The sequence below is a fragment of the Macaca thibetana genome, chromosome 3, assembly GCF_024542745.1.
Source record: "Macaca thibetana thibetana isolate TM-01 chromosome 3, ASM2454274v1, whole genome shotgun sequence".
Classification (NCBI taxonomy): domain Eukaryota; kingdom Metazoa; phylum Chordata; class Mammalia; order Primates; family Cercopithecidae; genus Macaca; species Macaca thibetana.
In genome coordinates this window covers 164,520,490-164,535,059 of record NC_065580.1, presented here as the reverse complement: position 1 = coordinate 164,535,059, position 14,570 = coordinate 164,520,490, and the positions used below count along the sequence as shown (strand labels likewise).

The 14,570-nt window shown below is 47.2% G+C and overlaps 1 protein-coding gene across 1 annotated transcript in view; it reads right to left on the bottom strand.

The window, feature by feature from the left end:
* The window catches only part of URB1 (URB1 ribosome biogenesis homolog), a 78,164-nt gene that overhangs the window by 63,270 nt on the left and 324 nt on the right, over nucleotides 1–14,570 (bottom strand). Inside the window, exons 2-5 of the mRNA XM_050786038.1 lie at nucleotides 8,072–8,211; nucleotides 6,821–6,972; nucleotides 5,939–6,071; nucleotides 964–1,060 (exon numbers count right to left, since the gene is read on the bottom strand). Coding sequence (XP_050641995.1) covers nucleotides 964–1,060; nucleotides 5,939–6,071; nucleotides 6,821–6,972; nucleotides 8,072–8,211 — 522 coding nt within the window. The remainder of the gene's footprint in view (nucleotides 1–963; nucleotides 1,061–5,938; nucleotides 6,072–6,820; nucleotides 6,973–8,071; nucleotides 8,212–14,570) is intronic.

The following is a 14,570-nucleotide window of genomic DNA, read 5'->3' as shown; positions in this document are numbered from 1 at the left end:
GAAACTACTGGCCCTGGCAGCAGCAAGACATCCTGAACCTAGTTCCTAGTAACAAGTAGGAAAAAAAAATCTGTCTGCTGCATTATGCAGAGACCACATCTCCACTCTCACGCTGCCCACCACAGCAGCAACGGAGGGCCCCACACAGACCAGGCTGACTACAGACAGGGTGACCACCACCCGCACTCTTCTCCTAAATGGCCCCGGCAGTCACGTTCCAGGGGCAGTTCAGATCTGCCACCTGGGAGGGGGAAGAAGGACTGGAGACCCAAACGCCCTGAGTACAGTACCCTGCTACTCCTCCTCAACAGCTCCCAGAGCTCCGGCCAGTCTACGGGACTGCTCTTCACCTCCAGACAGGCCAGGATTCCAGGGAATCTTACTGAGCAACTGCCATGTGCTGAGCTAAGTGCTGCCATTGATCATCTTACTGAATCTCTTGATAAAACGCAAGGGGCCCTAGCAGATTAAAGGATGCCAAGCCTCACTCTAGGGACACAGCCACCAGAAGGTGGTCAAGCTGGAATTCTCTGAAGCCCTGTTACTGATATTCTCATAACACGGGGCTAAGCCACCAAAGAACTAACTTCATTTTTTAAAACTACAGCTCCCAAGGAAATCCAGGTAGCCAGGGCTATAAGTCTGAGTATGTTCCAGAGCCATAAAGCCTCCTTTGTTTGCCCGACTCTGCCTCTCTGAGGTCTGCATTTATCCTCTGTTACGGCCTTGCTCAGCACTCCAGATGGCATAACAGGACACCTCTGTTCACTCTGACCCGTGATATCAAAACGGTACCGACCAAGGCTTTGCACCCGCTCACCCATCTCCCTGCCCCATACCCTTCGATCTGGGGTACAGAGCAACTGCAAAGGCTGCAGACCTTTTTCTAACTTGGAAGAAACGGTTTGCAGCAGGGTTTTCAAAACAAATGGGCTTTCCTAAGGGACAAGGGGGTGCACCTACCTTTCACTTCCAACACCTGCACTATAGTGCTGTCATCACCCGCAATTAGAAAGGAGAGAGCAAACTGAATGTAGGCCTGCCGAACGTCGTACACTCCCTGGAGGACAAAGGAGACCTACATGTCACATGCATACTCCACACAGAGCCAAAGGAATCAGTAACACGGTGGCCAAGCACACCCCTCCCGTCTCAACATCACCAGCCCCCCGGCCTCGTCCCCAGTCACCAGGGGCTGCAAGTCTGAAACCAACGTTCATTCTTCACGGAAAGCAAACAATTTTTTCTATTCTCTTTCCCTGGTGATCTTCTCTACTTTTCCCTCTCTTTCAAGCCCTATTCTCAATACAAAAGTATGGGTAAAAAATAGCAGCGTTCCCTTCCCTGACTATAACACACATATTTTAGTTTCTTGGCCACTTTGGTGCAGAACAAGACTCTCAGCCTGCCTAGATCCATCTCCTCTCGCTTGCTAATGAAAATCATCTATGTTTTTGAAAAGTCAGAGATGATGAAATGACTGGTACTGCTTTTGGTGAGACATCAATGTGGCGATGTCTGGTTTTTATTAGATACTATAAATAACTTATTAGCTCATACCACAAACCAAAGCACAGATGCTGTCACGTTACCAACCCTGTTAGGCCTTCCCAGGGTTGCAGCCAGCACTGTCACACAGGCATCAGCCACCACCTAGGGCAGTGGGCACGTTTGGGGAGGGCCCCAACACCGTGACAGCAGCTGATGCCTCTAGGGAAGTCGCTGGTCAACTTCCCCTCCCAGTATCACTAAGACAAATCTGTGTCACATCACTCCTCGTTTTGTATCTAAGGAACTCAAGGCATATGGTCATGTCAGTCTCCTATCAGCTGTTCCAGAACTAGCAGGAGTGCCTAGATCCTCCATTGCTTACGCCCAGCAGTATTCTCTACTTCACAGTTACTCCAAAGACACCTTCATTCACTGCCGAGAAATACGTTAGTATCACAACAAATCATTGCCCCAAAATGCCTGGGAAAATTAAGGAGTAATCTCTGCCTTCCAGATAGTTCTGATCCACTTAGTAGTAGCAGGAGAGGTGGTGGCAGTAGCAGTGACGATGAGGAGGAGGAGAACAATGTTTACAGAGCACTTACTATGTGCCAGGCACTATACCAAATGCTGCACATCTGTGATCTCATTTACTCCTCATAACAGCCTGAGGGAGAGATGCCCACACCACACCCATTTTACAGACGAGAAAACTGAGGGGTCAAAAATTCAGCCGGATACAGTGGCTCACGCCTATAATCCCAGCACATTGGGAGGCCAAGCAGGGCAGATCATTTGAGGTTAGGAGTTCGAAACCAACCCAGCCAACGTGGTGAAACCCTGTCTCTACTAAAAATACAAAGATTAGCTGGGTATGGTGGTAGGCGCCTATAATTCCAGCTACTCGGGAGGCTGAGACAGGAGAATCACTTGAGCCCGGGAGGCAGAGCTTGCAGTGAGCAGAGATCGCGCCACTGCACTCCAACCTGGGCGACAGAGGAAGACTCCATCTCAAAAAAAAAAAAAAAAAAAAAATTCACCCGAGGTCACACAGCTAATTAAGTACCACAACTGAGATAAGAAGTAATTGTACAAACATACTACTTATGTTCAACTACAGAGTTCTTCCTTCTTCACGAGATTCTGTGGCATTTTCCATTTTCATTTCACTGTTTCTCAGGGTGCAACGACCATACCTGGCACCAGTTAGGTCTCTGTGCAAGTCTTTAGTTAATTCCATCTTATTTTGTTGGGTCTATGTTCCTTCCGGAGAAAAGGAAGACTATCCAACCCATGCTCCCTGATACGTAGATCAAGGCCTTGCACACTCATTACATTTATTGAGTCTATCCCCATACATGCCACACAGCATCTCAGCAAGACCTTATTACACCAATGCGGGTTTCTCCCAAAACTGAGAGCTTCAAACTATCCTCTCTATTCTGAGGACCTACCTGTGTAACTCATCACAATAAGGAGTTTGCGTCCAATGATCACTGGTGCTGAGAATGTGCAGCACTTCCATAGTGTCAGCAACACTCCAGTGCCTTAACCCACCAATTCACTTTTTATAAAACACTCACTGCATTCAAGATGCCATCATCTCAGGCCAAGGGAGGGTGCAAAGTTAACCAAGATGTTGTCCCTGTCCTCAGGAAATTTAAGCTGCTCCCAAGCCATCTCTATGCCTCACGGTTCAAATAAACATGCCATCTAATTCAAGCAGTTAATTTTCCTGATCTACACATGCCTTGTGTTCCAGATAAATGCTGGTAAAATGCTAAAACTTGCCTGGCAAAATTAAATTAAGTTCTGTCTTTTCCCTCCTAGTGGAAAGTTCCTGTGCTTTTATTTTTTGTCCACTGACGTAACAGTACTGGGAGTCAGGACTCTGGAATGCTGGTCCAGGTTTTCTGCCATTCTAGATCTTTCTATCCTGCTGGTACACAGCAGAACTAGACCTCCTGCGGATCCCTCCAGCAATGAATTTATAAATGAAAAGGTTTTAGTTATCACCTCCTGGCTTCCATCTTTTATATCCCAGACAACTCCAAATTTTCTGTCCTGACGTGATGGAGGAACTGGGTAAGATCCCCAGGACATAGCAGCTGCCCGCTCTAGGCTCTGCCACTGCCGTCTCCAGCCCACTCCATCCTCTGTCTCCAGTCTACTCCATCAAAGGCGTCCCACTCTTACTGCAAGTGGGCCACATGCCTGCTCTTCATTCCCACCCTGTGACCTCACAGGGTTATTATTCCAGGAAGAAAACGTCCTGAACTCTTCAGGGCTTATTCTGCAAAACACCGTCTAAAATAGACCAAAATACATTTGGTAAAACTGCCCTTTGGCACAGGATTTTAACAATGCTTTCTTTGGCTGGATGAATAATATCTACAATCCTCCTTCTTCATGAGGCTTTAATAATTTCCTCCGAAATGTTAACATATATTCATTAAAAAAAAAAAAAAAAATCCCTGCCAGCACTTCAACAACTAAATGGCATAAAACAAACAAACAAACAAAAAAAAGCAGGGGGTGGAGTGAGGGAGAAAAACTCAGACTCAAAAGGGATCAAAGATATTTAAGAAACATATCAGCCAAATGCAATGTAGACTTTGTTCGGATCCTGATCTGAACCACAAGGTGTAAAAACATTCTTGAAACGGAAAAAACCTGAGACCAAACTGAGTAATAGATGATAGTGAGAAATTATTAATGGGTTAGGCGTGATAATGGCACTGTGGTTCTTTAAAGGGTCTTTTTCTGTTAGAGTACATGCTGAAATATTTATAGTGAAGTATGATTCGCGTCTGGGATTTGCTATAATCGACTGCCCCAGAGGAAACTAAGAAGGTGGAGGGTGGGGACAGTGGCTGAAGCTGGACAGCTGGTATAGGGGTTCCTTACGCTGCTCTATTTTTAAATGTTCCTAACAGTTCCTTATTAAATGTAATGTCTCAACTCCATTTCCTGTAACATATAAGGTATCTAAGATACTTATTACAGATTACACAATGAGAGTAAAAACACTTTCGACTTGACTGTAACTCCCATTTTACAGATCCTGGAGAGGTAAAATAATGTGCCGAGACCCTGAGAGGAAACAGCTCGTGCGTGGCCCTGCAGTCAGGGTTCAGGACGGGAAGCCCTAGTCGGCCTTTCCCACGCTCTCTGGGCTCCTGGAGTCTATTTCACTCAGACAGCTGGGAGGGCTGACATCAAAAGAGATGGGTAGGGAGGGCATCTGATGGATAATTACTGCCAGGCTTACTGCCAGGTAAGACCAAAGAACCGTGATATTTGCCCTAGTCTGCAAATAGCACACACATTCTTTTTATTAGAAACGTATTTAAATGTCAGGAGCCATTATTCATTGAATGGAATTTGTTGACACATGGATAAAGCGTAGTATCTAAGAGACATTAAGACCTGGAATTTTTTTCCTTAGAGAATACCTTATTTGTAATTCCAGTAAAACCCTCAACACCAGGCCAATCTCGCAGAGCCATAAAAGCTACTTGGTATTATCAACCTTTTAGTCCAATTCCTGGCAATGTAGAAACTTCTAGTTCCCAGGGATACTGACAGAACAAGGTGGCACGGGGTTATAGAAGTGAATTACTCTAATGTGGTTCTCCACCGCGGCAGATGGGATGGGCTGATATCTGTCTCCTTATTCTTTACGTTCAGGAAGAGGGTGACACTCTGGCCAGGGCTGTTCACAGCACTGAATTCCAGCAGGGGAGCTGATATGGCAACCAGAAGATGCCCTTCGACAGACAACCTGCAGCCGGCACACGTGGCGGGAGGATGCCCTCGCTCAAGCTCAGGAGTCCTCAAAGTGTGCCTGCTCCCCAAGAACCTTTCCAAACCTAAGTGAAATTTCTAAAGTCACCAGGGAATTTTTGTTTCACAGGTTTCCTGAAAACCAACCATCCACACTCCCATTTTATTGGGCACAATCCAACCCTTACCCATCATGAGATTACAACTGGGAGGCAAAAGTCACTTATTAAAAAGCCATAGAAGTCCTCTTTGAGGACGTCACTGGCTTAGAGCTTCAAGGGCTTTCTCCGAGGTGGGCAGAGCAGGAACAGAGGACTGGGACACGCTACGAGCTTCAGGGCCATGGGCACATGGAGGGTATTTCGTTTACTTAGGAGAGGAGCTGCCCACAGCTAAGTCATCCTCACATCTCACTCAGCCCCCAAGAGCTTCCTCAGATGTCCCCATTGTTCAGGCTCTGCCAGGTTCTGGCCCTGTCGCCAGCCTGAAGTGAGTCCTATCCTCACAGACAGATCCTGTGGCTGCTGACACACGCCCTTCTGCATAGACACCTCTCATTCCATCTGTGTGGGGATCAGGGCCAGAGAATGGAGGAAAAACCACTGCAATCCTCCAAGGGAAGGAGATCCATGGAAGGCACGAGATACTGTGGTCCCCTCACCTTTGAATCCCTCTTGATCACCAAGGTGTACAAGGTCTTTTTATTCAAATCAAAATGGCTGCAGACATCCCTGGCAGCTTCCGGACCCTGGGTCACCATGGCGGCCATCAGGCTCAGGCAGGCGCGAGCCAACCTGTACAGGGAGCCAGAGGAAATCAGACACGTCAGCAACAGCAGAAGCAGAGCCGCCTCACCACAAAGCCAGCTGCAAGCTGCTTGTGTTATTTGCTATTTCCAAAACAGAAAAAAAGAAGGAAAAAGACACGCCATGTTTTAAGCAGGAAAAAAAAAAAAAAGCATAAAGATTCAAAATAAGGCTCAAAATTAAAACTAAGTAGGATTAAGATTATAAACACGAGATTTGAAGAAGATGGACATTTCTCTCTGGAGCGAGCCATCATGTGATCAACAGACCACACCGCAGTGTCCCCGTGACCGCAGGATACAGACCACGACTTCTTCACAAAGGCATCTCCGAACGCGATCGCGGCTGTCTTTCCGTTCTGCAGTTACCCAGACTCCATGGTTTTCTGAGAACCTGCTACATGCAAGGCCCTGTTATCTAGGGGAAGGTGGTATTTACAACACAGGCAAGGCCCTGCCACATGCACCTCGGATTCCAGTAGGGGGAGTCAGTCAACAGATATCGCAGCAAGGACAGTTGCAGGCAGGACAAGAGGGACAAGGGATAAGTGAGAGAGGAGTCAGGGACAGCCAGGGCTGGTCTACAAAGGAAGGGGGCAGAGACTCAGTCACTGTGGCCTCAGAAACAGCTCAGCTCTCCTCTAGCCATAAAGGTAATAACCACATGCACCTGCGGAGAGCTGAATGCACACCAAACCCAAAGGCCCGTCCTTTGTCACGCAAGGGCAGACAGCCTACCTGTAACCCGAGGCATACAGGGACTCACAGATGAGCTTCATGTGGTTGTTCATCAGCTTTTTCACAATGTTGGTTCCCACAACATGGAAATGTGAAAGATCACTTGCTGTCCGCAATAATATGGCCTCAAAAACTTGAAATATTAACACCGTCTACAAAGACAGAATTGAAACGCATAGAAATTGTATCATTTCTATTCCTACTGTACATACATGCTCCTTTTGTCTTAGCCATAGTTACTTGCAGGCTTAAAGCCTTTTAACATGCAGGATGAGGCCCACCCAGATCCTGAGTCAAAGGTGACAGCTTGGCAGGCTGACCCGCGGGACCCAGGCTCTGCATGTAGCCCCGCTCCCACAGCCCAGCAAAATAAAGAACAGCTTGTCGGGGCCGTGCACGGTGGCTCACGCCTGTAATCCCAACACTTTGAGAAGCCGAGGCGGGCGGATCACGATGTCAGGAGATTGAGACCATCCTGGCCAACATGGTGAAACCCCGTCTCTACTAAAAATACAAAAAATTAGCTAGGCATGGTGGCGGGCGCCTATAGTCCCAGCTACTCGGGAGGCTGAGGCAGGAGAATGGCGTGAATCCGGGAGGCGGAGCTTGTGGTGAGCCGAGATTGTGCCACTGCACTCCAGCCTGGGTGACGGAGCCAGACTCTGTCTCAAAAATAAATAAAAATAAAGAACAGCTTGTTTAAAATTACAGAAAATCAAATGAGAAAAATCAAATGAAGTGACAGGACTCACTTCAGGCTGGCGATAAGGCCAGAATGAGAAGAAAATTCTCTTAATGACTGGGCCTCATTGCTTTAGAGATAATCAGGTCTACATCCTTATAGCAATAACCCTGAGATTTCAACAGGCACATAAATATCCCAGTGTTCAATCTCTTTGGAATCAGAAAACGATCATCAATTCATTATGTGTTGTGAGTCTGTGACACCACGTGTTTATCTGTTTCCCTTTTGTTTAAACCATACTGAAACCAAGTGCATTTTGATTAGGAATCTATCATCCTTCCTTCCGATAGCATTCATCAGATGTTAATAATAAGTGAGAATTTTCCACTAAAATGCTTTCAAAGGTCATGGAGGCAAAAAATGAATACATTCCTACAGCACAGGGACAAAGCATCATTTTCTATAGAAAGTTGGTAATGGAAATTTCTATCACATTTTTCCTCATCAAACTTAACAGCAGCATTAACTTTTCTTCTCTTCATCAAGCCATGTAAGGAACAACATACTTCACTTTCAGGTCGTTTCTCTCCACTTAGGAGCTGGAAAATTTCTGCACACTCAACAGAAATCTTTATATACCCTTCCACAACATCATACACATCTTCTCGTGGTAGCTTCTTGGCAGCAGACACAAACGCTTCCAGGCCTGGAAAAAAAAGTTATGTTCAAACGTTAACAAGGTCAGTCTTAGAAACAATCACACCCACCACCGCAACCTGCTTTCCCTATTCTGTGACCTTCCCTGATCCACCTACACTGCACAGAAGCTACTATGAATGCTATCAACTGAACTGTTTCTCTCCAAAATTCATGTTGAAACCCTAAGCCCTGCCGGGCGTGGTGGCTCACGCCTGTAATTCCAGCACTTTAGGAGGCTGAGGCGGGTGGATCACCTGAGGTCAGGAGTTCGAGACCAGCCTGGCCAACATGGTGAAACCCCGTCTCTACTAAAAATACACAAATTAGCCGGGCGTGGTGGCACATACCTGTAATCCCAGCTACTCTGGAGGCTGAGGCAGGAGAATTGTTTGAACCCAGGTGGCAGAGGTTGCAGTGAGCCAAGACAATGCCATTGCACTGTCTTGGGTGACAGAGTGAGACTCTGTCTCAGAAAAAGAAAAGAAAATGAGAGGAGAGGTGGGGAGGGGAGGAGAGGAGAGGGGAGGGGAGCGGAGAGGAGAAAAGAAACCCGAATCCCTAAAAAGACAGTATTTGGAGATACAGCCTTTCAGGAGATAATTCAGGTTAAATGAGGTCATGAGGGTGAGGTCCTAATCTAATAGGATTGGTGTCCTTATAAGAGAAGGAGGAGACATCAGAGAGCTCCCTCTCTGCATGTGGACAGAGGAAAGGCCATGTGAGGACACAGCAAGAGGGCAGTTGTCTGCAAGCCAGGATGTGCCCTTACCAGGATGTGACTCCGCTAATGCCTTGACCGTGGACATGGCCTTCAGAACCATGAGAAAATAAATTATTCTTGTTTAAGCCACTCAGTCTACAGTATTTTGTTATGGCTGCCCTAGTAGATTAATCCACGTGGACATCATGAACACACTTAGAAACCACGAAGGCAATACAGGAACAAGACAAACTGAGTGCCAATGTGACTCCCAGGTTTGAGTACTGACTCTGGCAATGATTCATCTGGATCCCCACACAGCTTTTGTTCCCTCAACTATAGAATGGGTATAACAAGAAAAACCATATACAGCATGGTAATGAAACATCACCAACAGCTTTACTTACATGACATCAGTTAATTCTCACTGCAACCCTCCACCCTAGGTACGAGTATTTTTTTCCCTAGGTACTAGTATTTCACAGATGAGAAAACTAAGGCCCTTGTCCAAAGGTACATAGCTTAGGAGAGGCAGAGCCAGGACTCCAATCCAGGCAGTCTGGCTCCAGAGCCCATATTCCACGAACCAGACGATTCCTGGCCATGCAATGGAGCTGACGCCTGCTGCTCTGAGTGCAGTGGCACATGGAGTGTCCATGCTGCGCCTGGCCCACGGTCAGCACGCCAAGCATCAGCTAACATCAGTGCTCTTCAAAACCCAAAGGGGGGAACTCCACTCAAGTATTTCCCCATAAGGTCAGACCCCAGAAGTCCCCCACTCAAAAATCTCCCATCTCAACGGCCTGAGGATTCTACTACCCTTCCCACAATTAATACAACCTCCCCTCCCACACCACTGACACCTGAATCTGAACCCCCGCCACAACCCCACCCAACCAACGGGGAGCCACCTGTGTGCTGCTGCCCACGAAATTCTCCTGCCAGAACCTGTTCTATAAAACTGCCTCTCAGAGAATCACTTGAACTTGCCTCTTGGAGAATTGCTTGAACCTGGGAGGTGGAGGTTGCAGTGAGTTGAGATCGCACCACTCCACTCCAGTCTGGCAACAGAGGGAGGCCCTGTCTCAAAAACAGAACAAAACAAAAAAACCCTGCCTGTCTCTGGTTCTACTCTCTGGGCCGCACTTCTCGACACTAGGAAGGCAGGGCACGGCAGTGTTTGGAAGCCGCATGAGAGCATGAGCTACAGGTAACACATCTTACTGGGGCCTTCATCTCCTCTGGGGAAGTAGAGACTTCACCTTATTTGAAAAAAAAAAAAAAAAAAAAAACAGACAAAGGGACTAAATATTTCTATTAAAACACACTTAGTAATTATCAATACAGTAAAATGCAAAATGCCACGACCTTTGAGAAACACACTACAGTCTTCCTAGACACATCAGAACAGGGTGGTCTGCTTTAGGGAGTGCCCAGGCATCCCCAGGGGGTCCTTCCCCCTCTGCCTTGGGGCCAGAGGCAAGGGATCTAATCCTTCTTTCCCATACCAGCTGCCATCACCCTAGTCGGCACCTCTGAAGACCAAACACTTCCTTTAACCTCTCTCCAGAAATGACAGTTTCGAGATCCTTCTATGTTCAGGTCACTTTCTATGTTCCCTTGAAGCATGAGGCCCAGAACAGGGCTCGGTACTGCAGGTGAGCTCCACTAGCTGAGCAGAGAGGACCAACACATCCTTCCTCTTGGACAGCAATTCTGCATGTCGCAGATTCAAGTCCAGATGCTGCTAAGCAACATCTGCCCAGGGACACATGAGCAGGACCTTACACCAAAAACATAGCAGGTAAGAACATAAACTGGAGCCAGACTCCTGGGCACACATCCCTGCTCGGCCACTTACTAGTTGCATGGTACTGAGTAACAGTGAACTCTGAGCTTTGGGTACCTGACCTGTATAATGGCACAAGAACAGAACCTACCTGACAGGGTTTGTAGGAAGGGTAAAAAGGCTAGTTTACACATAAAGCCTCCAGCATCACACTTACGGCAAGGTAAACCCTCAAAACATAAGAAGCCCCCCAGGCGTCCTCAGCAGCAGCAGTGAAAATCCGGTCACATTCGGTCTCTGCCAGCCTCACAGGTGTTTTCAGATCCCATTTTATGCTGCAACATTTTCCGCAGCAACCACCGTCATTCCTTTAACAGTCACCAAGGGAGTGCATCTGCCATGCCAGGCGCTGCTCTGAGCGTCGGGGCCAGACTCCATCACTGCTGTCTGCAGCATGGTCTGGTGGAGATTACGAGCAAGAGCCATGGGTGTTCTGGCCGAGGTGACTGTGGGTCACAGGATTCAACCGGCACAGGCACCCTGGAGTCATGCATAATACCTGCTCTGTCCCTCAAGAAAACACAGAATGCAGGTGATAGCAAGGGCTGTTAATGCAGAAAGAGCAGTGCAACTACTTACTCTTTTTAAAGGAATTATTTGCCAAACTCTAGCATGTAACTCCCAGCATTCCAGAGTAGTACAGGGTGGAAACCGCTGGCCTGTTACATTTGCCGTCTCTTTGCAGGTTCATCTTTCCATACACCATTTACTGGGCACCTACCACGTGCTCCAGGCATCACAGGGAGTGCCCAAGATGTGCTGGTGAGCAAATCAGAAATGGCCTCTACCCACAAGGTGCTTACAATCTAATGGTAGAGACCAACGTGAATATGTATTAAGCACCTACCGCAATCACTTACACAGACACATATGGCACCTGTAGGAAGTACTATCAAGCAAACATCAAGAGTGTAATGAGGGCTGTAACTAGGGAACATGATCTAGATTAGAGGGTTGGGAAGGTTTCCTCTGAAGAAGTAATGCTGAACCTATTATTAATAATAGTAAACATAAGTACTGAGGGGGCAGAGAGTGAGACCACATTCCAGGCCCCAAGGCTGGAGGGTACAGAGTGTGACTGGAGCCAGACGAGTGGGGAGGGGTGATTGAGTGAGCGAGGAGGGTAGCCTGAGATGAAGTCAAAGCAGCAGGCAGGGCTAGATGAAGCAATGGAAATGACTTTGGATTTTATCCCAACGGCAGTGGGACACCACTGAAGGGTGTCACGAGAGGAGTGACATAATCAGATCTGGAGTTTTAAAGGATCATCTGACTGCTGCACACAGCACGGGCTGTAGGGAAGCAAGTGCAAGAGAGACCAATTCTGGGCAACTCCAGCCGGGGTCCCAGCCGGGGTCCCAGCCGGGACCGACCGATGATGCCTGAACTAGAATGATGATGAAGGAAAGAGGGGGAGCAGATGGACTCCAGAAATTCTCAGGAGGAGAATCAACCACCAAGGCCAGGGGATAGACTGATGCAGACGGAGGGTTCTGGCAGGAACATCCAGGTAATCAGAATTACCACTTAATGCAGCGGGGAAACCAGAAGCAATGCGGGGAGAAGGGGATAAAGAGTTTAACCATTAGTGTACTCTGTTACAGTATGGCCTTTTCTCTATCACCAGTGGAGTCATGGGCAAACATTTTCAAAGGAATTGGCTTGGAGCCAAACCCTTCTTGATGGGGGATCCTCCCACAGGCTGACATTGATCCACTCTGGAATATCCTCAGTCCTTACCAATCTAACCTTGCAGCTCTTGTTCCTCCACTACACGAAGGGAGCATCATCAGAACCCTTCCCTCACATGCCTGGTGAAAACAAAGTCTCCTAACAGCCATCAACTTCACTTCCCTGATCCTCCAGCAATCCTATCATAGGAGGTTACGAGAGCATATCAAGAGGAAGAGAGGAGGAGAGAATTCAAGATACAGACCAGACTCAAACACAAGTTCAACACAGCCTCAAACAAGAGATCCACACTTTCACCCACTGACTCAGCTTTGCCTCATCTTTCAACTACTCACCTACACCCATGGGCTGTCAACCCAGGTTTCCTTCTGACACGTGTTCACATGATGTAGCACCTGGATGTCATGAGACTCTCTGTGCAAGACCATGAAATATAGATACTACATCGTTTTAACAATTAAACGTGCTCTTTCTTCTGCCAGAAAGGTTCCTGTCCCTGTCCCATCCTAGAATCCTTTTGAAAAGCCACTTCCTCAGGGGAGCCTTCTTTGAGCTCCCAGATTAGATCCAAGGCCTGCTAAACACCCTCAGGCACCATGTACCTCTCCTTTGGAAAACTCATGCTTGAAACTCTATGTGTATGATTTTGCTGACCGATATCTGCCTTCCCCACTCGACTGGACTGTTTGTAAAGCCCCACAATGGCAGAGGCTTTTTGAGATTTTTACTCATCACTTTCTCTCTACCTAGCAAATAATAGCCTCTAGTAATACTTAATGAGGCTGGGCGTGGTGGCTCATGCCTGTAATCCCAGTAGTTTGGGAGGCCGAGGCAGGCAGATCACCTGAGGTCAGGAGTTCCAGACCAGCCTCAACATGGAGAAACCCCATCTCTACTAAAAATACAAAATTAGCCGGGCGTGGTGGTGCATGCCTGTAATCCCAGCTATTTGGGAGGCTAAGGCAGGAGAATTGCTTGAACCTGGAGGCGGAGGTTGCGGTGCGCCAAGATTGCACCATTGCACTCCAGCCTGGGCAACAAGAGTGAATCTCCGTCTCAAAAATAAATAAATAAAAAATAATGAATTCGGAAATATATAACTCTATGCTAATGTAAGTATCATCTTCCTAGCTGTGACTAGCAAGTACAGGTATCAAAACTTTAAAAACAGGCCAGTGTGGTGGCTCATGCCTATACTCCCAGCCCTTTGAGAAGACAAGGTGGGAGCATTGCTTGAGACTGGGAGTTTGAGGGCAGCCTGGACAACATAGTGAGATTCCATCTCTACAAAAAGGAAAAAAAAAAAAACATAGCTGGGAATGGTGGTGTGCACCTAGTCTCAGCTACTTGGGGGGCTGAGGTGGGAGGACAGTGTAAGCCCAGAAGTTCAAGGCTGCAGTGAGCCATGATTGTGCCACTGCACTTCATTCAGCCTGGGCAAGAGAGCAAGACCCTGTCTGTTAAAAAAAAAAAAAATCAGGACAAAAATTGAAATTGAAGCTATTTTGGCCATTAATTTAATAATTTATTTATCCTGAGAGAAAAACTGCCACTGTTTTATGTTAGAGCAATGCTTCCACATGGCAACACGTTCAATTGCGTTTTTCCCAAACCATGTTACTTTCCAAACGATTACAAGTAGTCGTGAAGGATGGTCACACTTTACAAAAAGTGTAATTATAGAGTCGACTCCATCTCAGTCACTGGCCCATTCCTGGTAAACTGACAAGTAGCTGTGGTGGCTTCCAGCAGCTTGTTACAAGTTATCAAGTCAGTTTGAGTGTTGCGGGATGGAAGCTCTTGAAAAAACGGTGCTGACGCCCCAAGGAGTAGCAAAGTGTATCATGAACCGTCCTGAGCTGACTCAGTAAGGACTCAACAGAGAAGGGCACTTCATTTACTTCCCTGACAACTGCAATAAAATTTAGAGCTGGCGGAGGGATGCTGCCTGGGCAAGGGAAATAAATGTGTTGTAACATGAAACGGTCCCAATCAAGCAAGTCGGGGCCCCCTCGCTATCGACGATAGTCCAGAGCAAGGAAGTACAGAGCAGTCCTGAACCTCAGTCTTCTGCAAACCAGAGGCTTGCCACTGAGCCCAGGTGACCCGAAAGCTGCAGAAAAGA